We start from the raw sequence: 17,738 nt of genomic DNA, 5'->3' as shown, positions 1-17,738 counted from the left end.
GCACAAACCCCTTGCACTGAGTCACTCAGGGCAGACTCTCTCTGACCAACTGCAATGCCTGAGCCAGAATGAACCCAGCTGGCCTTTCAGATCCCAGGGCAGCCGTTAGAAAAACCAGCTGAGGAAATCCAATCAGGAGTCACTGAGACAAAGGGAAGAGAGAGCCCCAAAGCCCATTTTTAGCATCATTTTTCAGAGAACAGCACCTTACAGAAATTGTTACCTGCGTTTTTCCAAGCTCCGTGCATCCCTCCCAGCAAGCTCGTTAGAGCCAGCTCCTGCCCTCGGAGGGAGCTGCACATAGAGACAATTTGCTCCTTAATGAGATTATCCCTCCCGAGCACTCCAGGTGGCACTGCCGGGTGTGTTCTCACTGCAGCCTTAGGAAGGTTACTCCCTGCACCCTCATGCATAATGCTGGCCTTTGCTCTTCCAGCCCCAAGTACTTCAAAATCGTGCCTGGGGAAGGGATGCCTCTGCCTAGTGACCCCACGCGCAAAGGGGATCTCGTCATGTATTTTGATATCCGCTTCCCTGAAAGGCTCACACCGGCCAAGAAGCAGCTCCTGAGACAAGCACTCCTGACTTAAGCATGCTGTGACTTCAGCTCCATGGGACCCAGGGGCATAAAGCTTTCTAGCTATTTGTACAGATTGTGTCACTGGGTGTATGTTATTGGTGTTAGAGATGGCTCCCCCACTGCATGGTGTCTTTGAAACAGTCTCTGTAATGACTGCAGTGAAGAGCAATAAAAGAATCAGCTGGGGTTATTGACCAACCTGAGATCTGTACTGGTTAAAGCTCAACATGGAACCCTGCTGTCCTGGCCCTGTTACATTCCTCCCTGCAGTTCTGCTGGACGCTGATGTTCCTCACTTCCAGCAGTTTGTAGCAACACTGTGCTCTGCCACAGAGCTGCCCTGTTCCATCCCCCCGGTGGCTGCAGTGCCAGAGGCAATGGGGAAAGCCTTTGGGGATGAAAGAGGCTAGAAAAATGTAATTGACCAGCCTTGTGCAAAATGCAGCCACCTGTAGAGAAAGAAATGCCTTTCATTCCCCTGGCAGGGAGACTTCTGACCTAAGGGGCAGGAGCCCTACTGCCCATCCCTGTGCCTAGTGCTGGCCTGAGCACTGGAAATCCTCCTCACCAACTGCCTCCCTCTGTCCCGCACCAAGCAAGGGGCTGATTTCTCATTGCTTAGTTTCCATTCTGTCCCACCTCCCCCTGTGTGGCTCTTGGGCAGCAGCAGGGATCCCTGTCAGCAAGGGGGAAAAAAAAACAAAAAAAAACCCAACAACACAAACACAAACACACAGTATCCTCTCCTTCCAAATTGTAACCCTCCTTTTGGGCCCAAAGAGCTAGGCTGGTTGGTAGTGAAGAGGGCTTAGTAGACCAGTTGGTGATTTTAAGGTGCCCAGATGGATGCCCACCTTCAAGGGGCCCCATTTCAGGAAGTGCTCTGCTCAGGCACCCAAAGCCAGAGCTCATTGCAGCCACAAACCAGTGCCAAGGTGTGAAGGCCCTTTCAGTTCAAGGCATTATGAGCAAAAAGCAGCAGATCAATTTCCCCCCCACAAAGCAAGTTCACACAAGGAGCAGGCTATGAGTTTGACTCCAGCTTTATTTTAAGACCTGAACTCACCCCTACCACAAGGTCATTGTTGCTCCTCCACACACCTGCTCTCTCATCAAAACAGTGTTAACAGCAGGAAACTTGGGGGCCAACATTCTTTCCACTTAAAATTAAATAAATAGTTACTAGGACTAAAAAAAAAATCCCCATCAACCTGCCTGACCCACCCTCCTCAAACTTCCAGCATCACTGCACTAGAATCCTTACTCCTTGACTAGACCTTGGAACAGCTGCTACATAAAGCTCTAGGCCAGCCGTTTAAAGTGTTGGTGCTTAGAAGTCAGGTCCCCTAATCCATATTAAGGCATGTAAATAAGTGGCTTGGTCTTCAAAAGGCACCAAGAATCTGCCCCTTCTGCTGAGCTGAGGGGAGTTCAGAGCTCTGCAGCTGGAAAAGTCAAGTCAATGAAATACAGAGTAAGGCAGCCTAATGTTCAGGCCAGGCCTGCCAGTCTGAACACATAGGCTCTAGTGATTAGCCCTTGGAATGATCCAGCTGAAGACTGTTTCCCTGTCTTGCCATCAGGGAAGGATCTCACTCCCTGATAGAGTGATTTTACTGCCTGCTACCAGACTGGTCCAGGGCTTTGCCACATCCCAGGTGCTAACTCCAATTCCTGTCTCTTACCCTCTGAGCTGTAGTGGCTCATCAGCCTAGGTCCATCAGATCTTGGCCCTGGGGGGGCGGGGGGAAATCTACATTTGCCCTTCTAATTTGGAAGAAGCAAACTTGCCATTAAAAAACAAAGCCCAATTTGAAGGGTCACATTCCCTACTAGGGCAGAGGCTCCTGCTCCCACTCCCAGGGGACTACAGCTACGGCTCCTCCCTGCAGGCCCAGATTTGTTCCAGAAGAGGAGCAGAGATCAGAGACTAGAGGCTGACACATTAGTGATTGGAGGCAGTTTGGAAGAGTCCGGAGCCAATCTCAGTTCACAGACAGGACAGTCAGTGCTAGCAAGGGCTCATGCCACATCTGTAAGCTGCACCCATGGCAGGCTCAAAAAGGGGCCTCCCAGGAGCTGCGGGCAGCCATCATGGCGCGTTTGAGCTGCTCGTAGGTCACAAACATCACCACGTTCCAGGATCCCAGCCGCAGGAACGAGGGCATGAACCTAGAGCCAGCAAGAGGGGAGAAGAGTCACAGCTAGGTCTGTGGGTTGAGACTTCCCATGTCTTTGCCTTTGGTTCACTCCCCTGCACCTGGGACAGCCCCATGAGGAGATAAGCTAGTGAGAGTGAAGTGGATGCGAGTTAAAGTGCTTCAGCAGGGAACTGGACAGCTGGATTCAGTCAGATCAGTCTAACCTATGTGTGCAGTTCAGCAGCAAACAGACTAGAACAGGGGATGGGGCTCCATAGATCTTAATTTTCAGGTCAAACAGGTTCAGTTTATAAGCAAGATGGTCTGAGTTTGCAGTGTGGACAGCTAGCCTGGAATCAGTCAAGCTGGACCCTTCCCTCCTTATACCTCACCAGCAAGGAGGGCTCTGCAGGGCTGAGTTATTCCCTGTCACACCAGTGGCAGCCCTTTGCCTCCAGGTGTTTGTGGCCCAACTTGGGGCTCTGTTGATGAAGCGTGAGGAGAACAGGGCAGCCAGCGCTGCAGGCAGGGCTCACACTGCTAGTTTACTCATTCATTACAGAATCAGCAGAGCTGCCCCTGGACCGCACAGGAACAGATCTGCAATCAGGAAGGGGCCCTTCCTTTGAAAATACAACTGCCCCATCAACTCAGTCACTGGTGTCCAGATCCACCTCTGAAGGGCTGGTCACTGCTAGGCATGGAGCCATCCAAGGATGGCTCCATCCTCTTCCCTTCCCCCTCCCAGTGCTCCTGGGGGTATCAGTTCAGCCCTGATGTGCTAGCCTGGGCCAGGGAGCCCCACACTTGAAACCATGGGCTTCAGATCCTCCAAACAGAGCCATTCTGTAGCACAAGGTTTTAAAATCCTCCCCATCACTTGCAGCTTCCTTTGCCTGGGGTATTTTTGCTTGCTGTCTCAGTCCAGAGCTTTGCCATGCACAGATCAGCTGCTGGGGCTCCACCTCAGGGGTGGTTGCATTTCAGTGGCAGGTGCAGGGATGCTAGGACTGTGCTGGGCATACCATGCGAGGTCGCTGGTGTAGAGAATCCTAGCAGTAGGAGCTCTACTCACCCCTTGTAGAAAGCCGTGGGCCCCTCCTTCCTCAGCATGGTAAGGGCACAGCTGATGGCACTTCCATAGTGGCCGGGGGCAGAGTTCATGTATCTGGTCTTCACTACATCAACGGGGGAAGCAACGAGTGTGGTGCAGAAGCCGGCCCCGAAGGCAGAGGTGAAGTGACATGGGAGGTTATCTGCCAGACAGGAGAGGGGATGGGTCTCTGAGCATGCAGGTCAGTAACCGGATTCTTAGCTGCTTGGGGGCTAATCTAGCACCGCTGTTGCCAGAGTGCTCACAAGGGGACAACATGCACTGTCAAGCCAGGCAGCAAACCATGCTTGGGGGGTGTGAACCCTGACCCCCTCCCTCCTGGTGCAGGACTTTCTGGGAGTCTGTCCAGGAGACAGCATCCCTACATATCAGGCGCAAACCTCTATGGGATCTCCCTGCAGGCTGTCACACAGGCCAGGCTAGAGCCAATGGATCTGCTGCTACCTAGATCCACCTGCCATTGCCCCCTGCACGACAGCCAAGGACTGGCTCCACTAGCCCCTAGTGTCCTGGGAATATTTCTTCTCACTCCACCCTCTGAGAGCCAGCAGCAGTCCCTCTATTCTGGCTATGCAGGGGAGAATAAGCCAGGCACCTCTTTGGGCCAAGGCAATAGGAGATGGGTGGGTCATTCCGTCGGTGCAGTATTTACAGTGCCCAAGTAGAGCTGGCTGATCTTCCAGCGATTGCTCAGTGCAGGCAGGAATGCGTTAGCAGGGGTTACTCTGGCGTGACTTCCCACCTCTTGCTTAGGACTGTCGCAATCTCACTTTAGGAGTAGGAGCCCATGTTCTTGATCAGAATTGGGTCTGTACGTATCAAGTCCTGGATGGCCGTTAGCCCGCCCACTGCCCTGTGGCGTCTGAACTGAAAGCACTCAGCGCCTGGCAATAATCAGACACAAGGTCAGCATCCTGCACTAGCAAGCCGGACACCAACCGGTCATGAGGCTGTGTTTGAGCAGCGTGTCCTTTATCAGGTCATAGGTCACCAATTCCGTGCAAGTCACAATCGCGTTACGGGCCACGTTGGGGGAAGTTCCTGTAGAACAAGGAGAAAAAGAAGTAGTCAGCAAAATGGATGCTCTGGGTATGTCTACACAGCGGAAGCTAATGACAGCAAGACTCAGAGCCCAGGCCACCTGACTCTGGCAACAAGGCTAAAAACAGGCATGTAAATGCTCCTGCTCAAGTGCCGAAACCCAGAGGATGTCTACACTGTTATTTTTAGCCCTGTAGCACAAGCCTGTCAGTTGACCCAGGCTGAGACTTGCTGCCCCAGGTTTTTGGCAGTGTAGACGTAACGAGTGTTGCTTTAGAACCGGCCCCTCCATGCAGGGTTCTGGAACTGCACCAACCTTTCCACAGCCCTTTGAGTCCCTCCTCCTTGGCAATGGTCTTATAGGCATCCAGCGTCCCCTGGTATCGCCTGCCACCCTCCACTCGGGCCTGGGCCTGGAACCTCACTTTCACCACGTCCGTTGGCTGGGCAATGGCCACAGCCATCGCTCCGGTGGTACATCCAGCCAGGAGTCGGCTACTGATGCTGACACCTAGCAAAGAGCAGGGAACAGAGTGAGAGCCAGAAAGAGGAAAGTCAGTTCACGCAGGGGAGCTGTGGACTCTACAGGGTTTTAGCCTCTGTCCTGGGTCCTCACATGCCCCCAGTTAGTGCTTTAGTATCTGAGCCCCTCACAATCTAGGGTCTCTCCCCCAGCACCCCTGTGGGGCAGGGCAGTTACCCCATGGGTAGATGTCACACCCAGAGCCTGGTGCAGAAGGAGGAACTGAACCCTGGTCTCCCACGGCCCAGGCTAGACCTCTAACCACTGGGAAGTGCTTCCTCTCCAGCCTTTGCTAGCCTGCTCTACCCCCAGGAGTGGAGCCCCTTGGGCATGGAGTATTATCCCCATTAACCACTCACTCCAATGCCATAGAGAATGGCTCCCAAACCTCCTACTTCCCTGGGCCTTGCCCACAAAGCTGGCCTTCCCCTGGGAAGGTCAGATCCACACCAAACCCTCGGGTTGTGGCCGCTACTGCCACCAAAGGCAGCCGGGTGCGCAGTGGAGCCTCTAAAAGGCTCCATTTTTGGCTGTCTAGCACAGGGCCTGGAAATACACAGGCCTCTCTTGGGGATCTTGTCAGGTCCCAACTGCCACCTGACCCCAACAGAAATTAAATTTCAGCCCAGCTAAACCCACTGCAATGGATGCATGGGAGACCCTCCAGGGCACATCATGGGGACTGAACCCACGACCTTTGGATGGAAGAGCATGAGCCTTTATTGTGTGAGCTAGAGGACCCAGGCCATTAGCTTGGAAGCCATAGCAGCTGCAAACCTTTACCCACTCCAGCCACGAGAGGGAGTCAAAGGCCCACATAACAGGCACTCACGCTCAGATCCCCTGGTGTAGAACTGCTTCACGGAGTCGTACAGCCCAATACGGACAGACGCGAAGCTCATCTGACGTTGGAGCCCAGCCACCAGGCCATTGTACAGGCTCGTGGGACCCTCCGTCTTCACCATGGTGGCAATGGTGCCAAAGACACCTTTGTACTGAGCAGCTTTTGTGTTAGCTGCTGACTTGGTCTCTCCTTGGATCTGTACAGGAGAGAATGGGATGAAGAGGCTTGACAGTGATTTGGGGCCTTGGCCCAACTCACTACTCCAGCCCATGCGTGGCCTGTGTTGAAGTGTGATCTGGATTCCCATCCTGGAGACTGGGGGCTTTACCGCCCCTTCGGGTCCTTTGTTTGCAATTTGTGTTTTAACAACAAAGAGCTGTGAGTCAGGGTGGCATCAGCTGCCTAAAGCATCAGACGGTAGCACAAGGTTACAGCCAGAATGGGCTGTGTCCCAGCACCCTGGGTGTGGGCCAATTTCCAGTGCCCCATACAAAGGGGCTGAGGGTTAAATTTAAATGAACTCAGGAAAGTCTGGGGGAGCAACACCCCCATTGCTGGCCTTAAATTATGAACAAAACCCCATCACCCCAAATCTGGGCCAAGTGTAAAAGCCAGTCTCAGAGCCACACTGACCCAAGCCAGGTTTGCATGAAGAGCTGCCGAGGGAAGGGCTGCGCAGACCTCTCGGATGTCTATGAAAGCTGGCGCAGGCTTTTGATGCATCACAGCTGCTTCCGTTTCCCCCTCTGCCAATCCAAGGGCTGCATTTGGAGAGGCGCGGTGCTCCCCCCACTCCCTGGCGGCGGGGTTCGTGAGTGCGCTCAGCGCTCCACAAGAAGTGGTCAGCCCCTTGCAGGATCAGCCCCATGGCTGCAGGGCTAGAGATGCCCAGCTTAGCTATGCAATGGCTAAGGGGTGGGGAGTGGATGGGGTGAATCTACCCATTGTTAGAGGGACACACATCAAGGAGGGGGCGGTACAAAGGGGTGTAACTAGGAGCAATGGGAAGAAATAAAGGAAAAATCCAGGAGTTGCCTGGGATCTACACTGAAGTGTATTTGACTGTGGAAGTACCAGCTAAGGAAAGTGGTGGCAGCATCATTGTTTGGGCCCACACTCTCGCACGCTCACTGGACCGGCTGGGGGCTGGCTGAGAACGCACGTCATTGAAGATTAAATACGAAGGCACGTCTGCCATTGCTCAGCATCATGCAACGACAGCAGCTCAAGCCACAAGGATGCTGAGCTCAGCATGGACCCCGAGACCCCTGTCCACGCGCCTGCAGAAGTTCTCACCTGCAGTCTGACTTTCGCCGTGTCCAGGGGGAAGGTGATCAGATCGGCTATGCATGCGGCTGTCCCAGCCCCTAGGAACTTCACCATGGCTGTCGGGGGGACATCGGTGGGCTTGAATCCAACCATTTTGCAAGCTTCTGAGCAGCTCTGGAGAAGCCAAGTGCGCACGAGGAGTGGAAAGGAAGCGAGTTGCGTTCCGATGTAGCAAAGGGCAAGACAAATGGACTCTGTCCCAGTCTAGATGGGACAGAAACAAGAGCGATAAACAGAGCTCTAAAATCTGGGCCACACCCTACCGCTTTCTACATTACATCAGGCAAGGATCACCATGCACATTAAGCAACGCTCCATCCCTGGCATCTGGTTCTCCATCACGGGATACAAGCAATGCCCATGTATTCCAAGAGGAGATGCTTCTATCCGCATGCAGGGTGCTTTTGCCATTCATAACACCCATTTTTCAGATGGGCAAATTGAGTCAGAATCTATGGCAGAGCTGAGGCTAGGAGACACAGGAAACCTGGCTATACATTCCCTGCTCTAACCATTAGAGCACACTGCCTTCTCAATTTGGCTTCCATGCTAAACTTGGATTAAATACATTTAAATATCTGGCATGGAGAAGCGTTAAGGCATTGCTGCTTAAATAGGTGACTAGCCGGCTAGCTAAATTTAACCTATCCTGTGTGCATTTCCCACCTCTTGGGTTGGGGGTGAGAGAGAGACACACAGATCCTCACAAAATACTGTTCCTTAGAGGTTGGCAGTACTGAAGTAGGTAGTACTCAGCATTTGGTACATTTGTGTTTATTATCTGGGCCATGCAAAACCTGCCCTGAGCAGTCCATTTCCCCACTTGGAGCAGGAGTTTTAGAAATGCTGCAAATAGGGAAGTTGTCACCAGGCAACCATCATGTGTTTAACACCACAAGTTTGAGGGAGTTGAGGCGGATTAGCAGGCAATTTCATCACTAACCGAGCCTGCATTCTGGGTCGGTCTGGTCAGGTTTTCATTCAACGGTAATGACATTTTTAGTTCCTTAAAAACAGGAGGCGAGTTCTTCCAACTTGGTTTTTATGAAGCCACTGGATGCATGACTGAGGTGTGCAGCCTCAGCGCAAAGCCAGCTGCAGAGGAGACAGATGTGCTGGTAGGGCACCATTCAGGATTTGGTGTAAGTCAAGCCCGGTAACCCCCCCACACTGAAAGCTGGAGATGAAGGCGATATGTTTCACCAGTTGGGGGTAACATCACCAACCACCACCCCGCCATCCCCAGCTAGATTCTAAAGGCTTGTTTTGGTCAGCTGAAAGACTGTTGTCCTAGTGACTGATGGGGGTAGATACAACATGCATCAGCTGAGCATGGAGCTCAGATCTGACTGGGTGCACTTGTTGCTAGGCTGTGACTAGCCAAGAAACCTAGCTGCCATTGTCCAGGATGTGGTTGCCACGTGGCAGTAACAGCCTGCTAGTAGCCACCACGCTTGAGCACAGTCGTAGCTAGAGTAGGCCATTTCTGGTCCCAGTGTGGACAGGATCTGCATTGGCCTTCACTAAGATTTTCTTACATGGGTGGGGTTCCCAATTGTAACCCTGTCCACAGGAAAGGAGGACTGTTACCCAGTCACCCTCCGTGCAGCAGGAGTTTCCTTAGGAGAGCTCTCTCCTAAACAGGGTAACTACTGCCCTAAATGAATATTTCCACCAGTTAAAAGGGGGAGAGAAGGGCACTGCTTTACTGCCTTCTGAAGTCGCTCTAGAAACACAGCTGCTGGTCAAGCTAGGATAGACCATGGGGTCCAAGATCTTGCAGAAGGACCATTTCTCAGAGTTAGACACATACACGGCCATCTAGTCACGGGGGAGATTAGACTTTGGATTTATGGACTTCACCTATTAAAGAGATTTACAGTGTAACAACTTAGAGACCAGTAATGCAGCCCTCATTTTGTGATCAGCGACTGCAATCAGACCACCAACCTCAAACCCGGTTAGGCTGCTCTTTGTGGAGTTAATTTCAGCAGGTGACTCCATTTAACAATCCCACCTGGAAGAGGATCCCTTTAACAGATCAGCACCTAGCACCGATCTACCAAGCCAGAATTAGGTCTTGGCCCAATTCGTTTTATGAAACTAATGCTCAGGCTTCAGTCCCAGAGGCAAGAGCGCCGCCAAACCTGGTCGATGCAACCGAAGAGCATTAGGGAAGACGGTACATTGAAGCGTTACCTTAGTCAAGTATTTCAGGGCGACTGCGCTTCGATCAGGGTTCTCTGAAGGTATCGCGCTCGTCAAATTTGCTTACTGCAAGGACTCTCTGATCCCCCTGGTTTTCCATAGACGGTCGTTTAGAAGCGAGACACCTGATAATCATACTCCCTAGCCTGCGGGGAGAGCACACATGGGAGCAAAGTACGTTTTACAGGCGGAGTTTTTGCCCGTAGTCAAGATGGGCTAGCGACGCAGGAGCGGGAGCTGAACTGCGGCCCACGCGCAAAGGCAGCGCAGTCCAGCCGCTCTGCGGAACCGCCGCGTGTTGATCTGCGCGGAGACACCGACCTGCGTTTACAGCTCGGGCGGCCCCCGGAGTCAGACGCAGCGGAGCCCGGCCGCGCCCCGAAAGCGCTTTTCGGGCAGCATGAAAAAGCCAAGACAAGAGCAAGGAAAGCCCGCCCCGTGTCTGGTGCCCAGTGTGGACCAGGGATTGCGGCTCAGCCCCTGGCTCCTCTCTACCGTGGGGGCAGGGGTTTCGAGCGCAAGGCCAGTCACTTCGAGCCACAGCTGGCCATCCTTGGGCACGCTGGGGGGGCAGATGGCCCTGCTTTGAGAGCCAGGACTTGGGCTAGTCCCCTGGAGGCGTGCGGGGAGATCTAGGGTCGGGTCACCCGGGCAGAGCCAGCGAAGCGCTGCAGGGGCCGGAGCCCACCCAGGGTGCCGGCTCCCAGGGGGGATCCGCTCCGTCCAGGCGCCCGAGCCTCCGTCTGCGGCGCCCCGGGCGGGGACTGACCTGAGTCCGAGGAAGAGACACGGGGGCAGCGGCACCGGTCGCAGGAGGAGGAACACGCCGGTCGCTGCCGCTTTATAGCGCCCGGGAGCCGGCATCAGCCGCCCCGCCCCGCCCCGCCCCGGCGGCCGCACCCGCGGGGGTGGGGATCGGCAGCTCCGTCCCGACCGAGCTGGAGCAAACCCCCCCCCACCGATCGCCCCACTCCCTGCCCTCGCGTTACCCCCCCCCACCGATCGCCCCACTCCCTGCCCTCGCGTTACCCCCCCCACCGATCGCCCCACTCCCTGCCCTCGCGTTACCCCCCCCACCGATCGCCCCACTCCCTGCCCTCGCGTTACCCACACCCACTGCCCTAGCCAATGGGGGAGCCGTGCTAGGAAGGGATCCCCCCCTTGCTGGGAGCAGCAGGGGCGCTGATGAAGGTTAGGAGGCTGATGGCCCCTCCCTGGTGCGAGGTGGGGCGAGTGTTATCTGTCAGCACAGCTGAGTTGGCGATCAAAGGTTGCAGAGGGCGACCGGTCCCTGAGGCGAACAGGTGAACCAGCTGGAAGCAGTAAGTCCCTGGCAGGGAAAGGCCCTGCTCAGCTGCTCCCCTGGGCCCCCCCCTGCTGCGGCTGAAGTCAGAAACTAACTGACCCTGACACAGAGTGTGGCCTCTCTCTCTTTCTCGGTTCCTCATAGTCAGCGGGAGAGTTCAACCAACCAAGCAAAAATGAAAACATCCGGCAAAGAACCACAAAACAATGGTCAGGAACTTTTTGCCCTGGGGCTTGGCTGGCTCAGGGGGCTGCTAGTGGGACAATAAGTCTTTTGCTCTACAGCACTGGTGCAGATTTGGTGTAGATTGGTAGGCCCCCAAAGTTGCCACCATCTGATGGCTACTCAGTGGCCTATGCAGTGGACAAAGAACCCAAGGGACCATGAGAGGTCAGCTAGTCCCGTCCCTTGTAATGAGACAGGACCAAGTAAACCTAGACCTCACAGGTGTTTGTCCAAGCTATTCTTCAAAACCTCCAGTGATCGGGGCTATACAACTTCAGCTGGAGGCCCCAGCCAGATGGTGATACTAACCAAAAGGCTGAACAGACATGGGGGATAGATGCTCCTTTGAACCCCGGAAATGGTCCTTTCCAAGTCAGCTGTGGAGGTGGGAGGTGATGCTCCTGCAGGTGAAGCTTGCACTGCTGCTTCCCTTGGTCTATTGTTCAGTGGGGGACCCAGCACTTGTCAGGAACGTGGAATTCACTTGGAACCCCAAACAAAATGAAAAGGGAGGGGACAGAATGGAGATAAGGGACTGTGTAGCCGGCAGCCTCTAAATTCATATTTCCACTGTTATTCCAGATCCTCAGAGTACACTTCTGTTTCCTTGTGGATTGTCTCCTTGATACAAACGTGGCACCATAAACCAATGTCAACTAGAGTTCTGTGTGTAAAACGGGCACCAGAGGCAAAAAGACTAAAAATGACTAATAGTCTATGCTACGGAGACTTCCCAAATGTACCCTCCTTTCTATACAATTCATCCTTATGGGATAAGATCTCTCTGTTTTCCGTCAGTCTCTTCAATTATAAAACGCACCCACGCTGTTCTTATTTCTCGACTGTGCTTTTGGCTGAGCTTCTGTGGCTCAAATAACCCTTGGTCAAAACACAGTCCTAATCGGGTATCTTCCAAGTGGAGAGGATTTATTTGCTCACACACTTTCCCTGTTTAAGAGGTCTGGGAAAGATCGGTTTCCAGGGGATTGCTGTTACAGAATTGCCTGAAAAATGGAGGTAAGATTCTGTTAGCCATTTAAAATGATTTGTCTCATGCTACATGAGACACAGGCAAGAAGTGGAGGCTTATGTTCAACTAACTGCATCTTTCTAATCACCAGAAACAACCCCTGCTAAGACCAATCCCTGAAAAACAAAATGATTTTGAGACATCTGTGAACCTTTTCATTGAGCTTGGACCAAAATCAGCCCTGACATAAAGGTGGAAGACAATACGAACTGCATGCGTTCAGCACCTAGTTGCTTTTTTAGATGCCTAAGTATGGATTTGGGTGCCTCACTTTAGATGCCTCGCCCTGCTCTACATCCAGAAATGGCGCCAGTTTAACTAAATTGGTTTCTACATTCATTCACTTAAATCCATGCAAGTGAGGACACTGTTTAATCAGTTCGAGTGCCTTAGCTGCATTCACAAATTTGAGACTATTGGCCTTTCCACCCAGTCGTTAAGAACAGTAGCAATTGTTTTAATTACCTGAATCCTCAAAGGAATATTCAATCATTTGCATATTCCAATCAGTCTTATGAAATAGCCTGTCAAACGACTGCACCATCAGGACACGATAATGGGACAAAATGAGCTGGAGTTTCCTGGTCCATGGATCAGCATTGTCAAGGTGAACAAGGGCTCATGAAGTCTGAGGCTTGACAATGAACAGCCTTTTGGGTTGCATAAGGAGTGTTCTCATTTCTTTGTGCTGTTTCATTCTCTTTCCTGATCCCCTAAAAGGCAGTGGTTGCATTTGAAGGTTCCCTTTATAACCAGAAGGGCTGGACAACGTATAAGGTTTGATGCCGTAGAAACCAGGAGATTGAGTATTCTGGCTTCTTTTGCCTCTTCCTTTGAACTCAGGACTTTAGTAGCCTCTCTGCTGGGATTCGTTGAGGAATATTGGATTGGAAGGTTACTTCATCGTGCTTCAGCGCAGGCAAAGGACTAGCTGACCTCTTGACATCCTTTCCAGCCCCGCATTTCTCTGGTTCTGTGAAAGTTGGGCCTAAGCAGAGCTGGGATAAATTGCACAAGGAGCTTTGTGTTTTAAAAAGGGTGAATTAAAGAATGTGCATTGAAACACACCCAGCAGAGTGCAGCGGCGTGAGGGATTTCAAAAAACAGGCGACACTTTAAAAAACGAGGGAATCTCATTCCACTTGAATTCCACAAATGGAGAAACTGAGGCACAGAGCAGGTGATTTGTCCAAAGTAACAGCATAGCACACTTGGGACTTTAACCCTTGCTGACCAGACTCTGGTTCCAGTCTCTGACCCAACCTCTGCCTCAGAATTAGTGTTCTGATTGGCTGGTTGGCTCCAACACCCAGAGGCTCACATCTGGGGACTGATCACTGAAAAGGGCCACAAATGAGCTGGGACTCACTAGTGCTTTGCTTAGCTTTAGCCAAAATATCCCCCCACTGCTACATTTTGAAGAAACCTTCTAAAAAGCATCACTTTGCTCCACAAGGAAAAGGGACCAGATCCCATCACATCTGTTAACTCCTCAATGCTTCTTTGAATGGTTTGATGCTATCTGTTATATTGCTTCCCACCGCTGCAGAAGAGGGCAGCAATAAAAGACACACTCTGGTGTGGCTTAATTCTTTAATGCTATAGTCATAGTCCAGTTAGAAGTAGAATTGAATGTTGATGTATCTGTGTTAGAGTTTTCTATTGTGCCCGTCACAGTAGTATCTAAGGTAGTGGTTCTCAACCAGGGGTACTCAGAGGTCTTCCAGGGGGTACAGCAACTCATCTACGTATTTGCCTAGTTTTAGAACATGCTAGATAAAAAGCACTAGCGAAGTCAGTACCAAGTAAAATTTCATACAATGACTTATATACGATACACTGAAATGTAAGCACAATATATTCCAATTGGTTTATTTTATAATTATGTGGTAAAAATGCGAAAGTCGGCAATCGTTCAGTAACAGTGTGGCTGTGACACATGTATTTTTATGTCTGCTTGTGTAAGCACGTAATTTTTAAGGTGAAATTTAGGGTAGGCAAGACAAATCAGACTCTTGAAAGGGGTACAGTACCCTGGAAAGGTTGAAAGCCACTGATCTAAGGCCTGGTCTGCCCTTGAAAGTTATATCAGCAGAGCTACATCAGTCAGGGGTATGAAGAAAACACCCCGACTGATGCCCACCTAACCCCCAGGGTTGATGCAGCTATGTCAACGGAAGAATGCTTCTGTTGACATAGCTAATGTCATGGTGGGAGGTGGTGTTCCTGCACCGACAGAAAAACTCCATCGTCGGGTAGGCTGTGTCTGCACCAGTGGGCTGTGCTGGGCTAATCTTTATGTGTTATGAATTTCAGTGCTTGCAAAGAGCATGGGGCTGTGGCTACAGAGCAGCTGTGCACGGAGGGCGAAATTCACCTCTGCGCAGCAAATCACCGCAGGGTATGCAGCATGTATCCCACTTGGCCTGGAGGGTGCATCCATCCCAGATGAGTGCTGCATAAACCTTGTACTGACTGCACAGGGATGCCCTGCTCTGGCTGCAAGCTCTGAGTTAGCGTTGCTATTAGGTGTAGCTCAAGCTGGTGATTCATAGATTCATAGATTCATAGATATTAAGGTCAGAAGGGACCATTATGATCATCTAGTCTGACCTCCTGCACAATGCAGGCCACAGAATCTCACCCACCTACTCCTGCGAAAAACCTCTCACCTATGTCTGAGCTATTGAAGTCCTCAAATCGTGGTTTAAAGACTTCAAGGAGCAGAGAATCCTCCAGCAAGTGACCCGTGCCCCATGCTACAGAGAAAGGCGAAAAACCTCCAGGGCCTCTTCCAATCTGCCCTGGAGGAAAATTCCTTCCCGACCCCAAATATGGTGATCAGCTAAACCCTGAGCATATGGGCAAGATTCACCAGCCAGATACCCAGGAAAAAATTCTCTGTTGTAACTCAGATCCCACCCCATCTAACATCCCATCACAGCCCACTGAATATTTAAAGATCAATTATTTGCCAAAATCATGTTATCCCATCATACCATCTCCTCCATAAATTTATCGAGTTTAATCTTAAAGCCAGACAGGTCTTTTGCCCCCACTGCTTCCCTTGGAAGGCTATTCCAAAACTTCACTCCTCTGATGGTTAGAAACCTTCGTCTAATTTCAAGTCTAAACTTCCCAATGACCAGTTCATATCCATTTGTTTTTGTGTCCACATTGGTACTGAGCTTAAATAATTCCTCTCCCTCTCCGGTATTTATCCCTCTGATATATTTATAAAGAGCAATCATATCTCCCCTCAACCTTCTTTTAGTTAGGCTAAACAAGCCAAGCTCCTTGAATCTCCTTTCATAAGACATCCGATGAAGTGAGCTCTGCAAAGCCCTGTATCATTTGGGATGCCATTAACTGCTCCACCGGGACAGTTAAAGGTGACCTGTGAAGGGTGTTTTTAAAAGACTGACCGTGTGTCCCTTGTTGATCCTTTAGGATGTGAACCAAGGAAACTGGAAAGGGGCCGGTGCTGCTGGATGAGACTTCCCCAAATCACTCCTGTGAGCTCAGCACTGAAGGGGAAATTCAGCACAAGGTTTCTGCACCTGGACCGGGGTGAATTCCACTCCACTGCTCGGGTGGGGGCCTGCCTGCTGTAGTTGCCATTGTCGTTCATTGACCAGAGTGATGCTGTTGCTTTGGTCTCAGATTAGTGCTTTCGGTGAAGCACGGGGGCTCATTCGTCCAGCTCAGAAAGATGCAGGGTGAGCTGATCCCACTCGGATTCAAGCACTGGGATCATTCTAGGTATTTCTAACCCGATGCTTAGATCCCTCAGCTGTCCCCTCTGGGTTTGCACCACAGACCTTTCAGCATGGGCCAGATCGGAAAAAGAGAGAAAGGACTAAATCTGCCAAAGAAAAGACAGGAGACCTGCAACGAGATCCCCTGGGGGCTGTCTGAGTCCTTTTATTAGCAATGGCTGCAAGGCAGCAATAACCATGACACAGTTTAATGGCCACTTGTCCCCTGTGACACAAGTGATCCAGGTGAGGTGGGCAATACTCCTCCAATAATTCCCTCTCAGTGCAGCTCCAGAACACTGACTAGTATGCACCGCAGGCAGCTCGGGCCGGTGTCCTGCTGCAGATCCATCTGTGGGCGGTCGGCTCTGTGGGAGGGAGAGAGGATCTAAAGTTACCTGTGTCTTGGTAGGCGTTTCTTTTGCATTATTTATCCCACTTCTGCTTCCCGGCACATCAGCTGGGCTGGTTGAATCATACAGAGACCAGAGATGGAAAAGACCTGGCAGGTCCCAGCTGGTTGGTCCTTTCACTGGGCTTGTTCCCTAAAGTCTATTAATCAGTGAATAATCCAATCTAAGGCCTTGGCTACATTGCAAAGGGTTTGCCAGTAGAGCTATGCCGGTAGACCAGCAAGAGAGTTCTTTTCCCAGTACACCTGATACCTGTTCTCCAAAGAAAATCAACTATACGAGCAACAGGACTTTTTTTGCTGGTAAAACTGTATCTGCGGTGGGGCTTTTGCTGGCCAGTGATTTAGCTGGGAGGAGAGCTGGGGGCACTGGAATAAGCTACGCTGCCAAGGCATAATTTTGCTGCCTCCACATTAAGAGCGCTTTGCTGATCTAGTACGCTGGTATACCTGTGCCGATAAAGCCTTCCAGGTGTTGACTTGTGTCACAACTATAAAGGGAAGGGTAACCACCTTTCTGTCCACAGGGCTATAAAATCCCTCCTAGCCAGAGGCAAAACCCCTTCACCTGTAAAGGGTTAAGAAGCTAGGATAACCTCACTGGCACCTGACCAAAATGACCAATGAGGAGACAAGTTACTTTCAAAGCCGGGGGGGGGGAAAGGGTCTGTCTGTCTGTGTGATGCTTTTGCCGGGAACAGATCAGAAATGCAAGCCTTCCAACTCCTGTTAAATTAGTAAGTAATCTAGCTAGAAAATGCGTTAGATTTCCTTTTGTTTAATGGCTGGTAAAATAAGCTGTGCTGGAGGGAATGTATATTCCTGATTTTGTGTCTTTTTGTAACTTTAGGTTTTGCCTAGAGGGATTCTCTATGTTTTGAATCTGATTACCCTGTAAGGTATTTACCATCCTGATTTTACAGAGGTGATTCTTTTACCTTTTCTTTAATTAAAATTCATCTTTTAAGAACCTGATCGATTTTTCATTGTTCTTAAGATCCAAGGGTTTGGGTCTGTGTTCACCTGTACCAATTGATGAGGATTATTATCAAGCCTTCCCCAGGAAAGGGGGTGTAGGGCTTGGGGGGATATTTTGGCGGGAAGAAGTCTCCAAGTGGGCTCTTCCCCTGTTCTTTGTTTAAAACGCTTGGTGGTGGCAGCATACTGTTCAAGGACAAGGCAAAGTTTGTACCTTGGGGAAGTTTTTAACCTAAGCTAGTAAGAATA

At 51.2% G+C, this 17,738-nt stretch overlaps 2 protein-coding genes across 4 annotated transcripts in view; one reads left to right on the top strand and one right to left on the bottom strand.

Moving 5' to 3' along the window:
* The window catches only part of DNAJB13 (DnaJ heat shock protein family (Hsp40) member B13), a 33,097-nt gene extending 15,611 nt beyond the window's left edge, over positions 1–17,486 (top strand). Inside the window, exon 7 of one of the 2 annotated variants that reach the window (XM_073334506.1) lies at positions 15,792–17,486. In XM_073334506.1, the coding sequence (XP_073190607.1) occupies positions 15,792–15,836 (45 nt within the window). In that variant the 3' untranslated portion in view covers positions 15,837–17,486. Of the gene's footprint in view, positions 1–436; positions 774–15,791 lie in introns of those variants that run through there. The other variant, XM_073334495.1, reaches the window with a different exon arrangement.
* Positions 1,608–10,652, bottom strand: LOC140907763 (dicarboxylate carrier UCP2). Of its 2 annotated transcripts, XM_073334471.1 has the most exons (9): positions 10,550–10,652; positions 9,772–9,926; positions 8,516–8,667; positions 7,540–7,776; positions 6,232–6,439; positions 5,193–5,387; positions 4,775–4,876; positions 3,797–3,977; positions 1,608–2,752 (listed from the first exon to the last, which is right to left on the bottom strand). In XM_073334471.1, exons 3-9 carry the CDS (start codon positions 8,567–8,569, stop codon positions 2,638–2,640), a joined length of 1,092 nt encoding a protein of 363 aa, XP_073190572.1. In that variant the 5' UTR covers positions 8,570–8,667; positions 9,772–9,926; positions 10,550–10,652; the 3' UTR covers positions 1,608–2,637. The 2 variants fall into 2 exon arrangements, with proteins under 2 accessions (XP_073190572.1, XP_073190581.1); XM_073334480.1 differs by lacking the exon at positions 8,516–8,667.
* Positions 17,487–17,738: the final 252 nt, after the last annotated feature.

Source organism: Lepidochelys kempii, chromosome 1, assembly GCF_965140285.1.
Source record: "Lepidochelys kempii isolate rLepKem1 chromosome 1, rLepKem1.hap1, whole genome shotgun sequence".
Lineage (NCBI taxonomy): Eukaryota > Metazoa > Chordata > Testudines > Cheloniidae > Lepidochelys > Lepidochelys kempii.
The sequence above is the reverse complement of the archived record's forward strand: the minus strand, read 5'-3'. Positions and strand labels throughout refer to the sequence as shown.

Excerpts from the sequence above, each read along its gene's own strand:
- LOC140907763 (XM_073334471.1), bottom strand. The coding sequence starts at position 8,569 with ATGTCATTACCGTTGAATGAAAACCTGACCAGACCGACCCAGAATGCA. Across the intron at positions 7,777-8,515 it reads CGACCCAGAATGCAGGCTCG|ACTGGGACAGAGTCCATTTG; the intron begins GTTAGTGATGAA and ends TGTCCCATCTAG. Across the intron at positions 3,978-4,774 it reads CAAACACAGCCTCATGACCG|ATAACCTCCCATGTCACTTC; the intron begins GTTGGTGTCCGG and ends CCTGTCTGGCAG.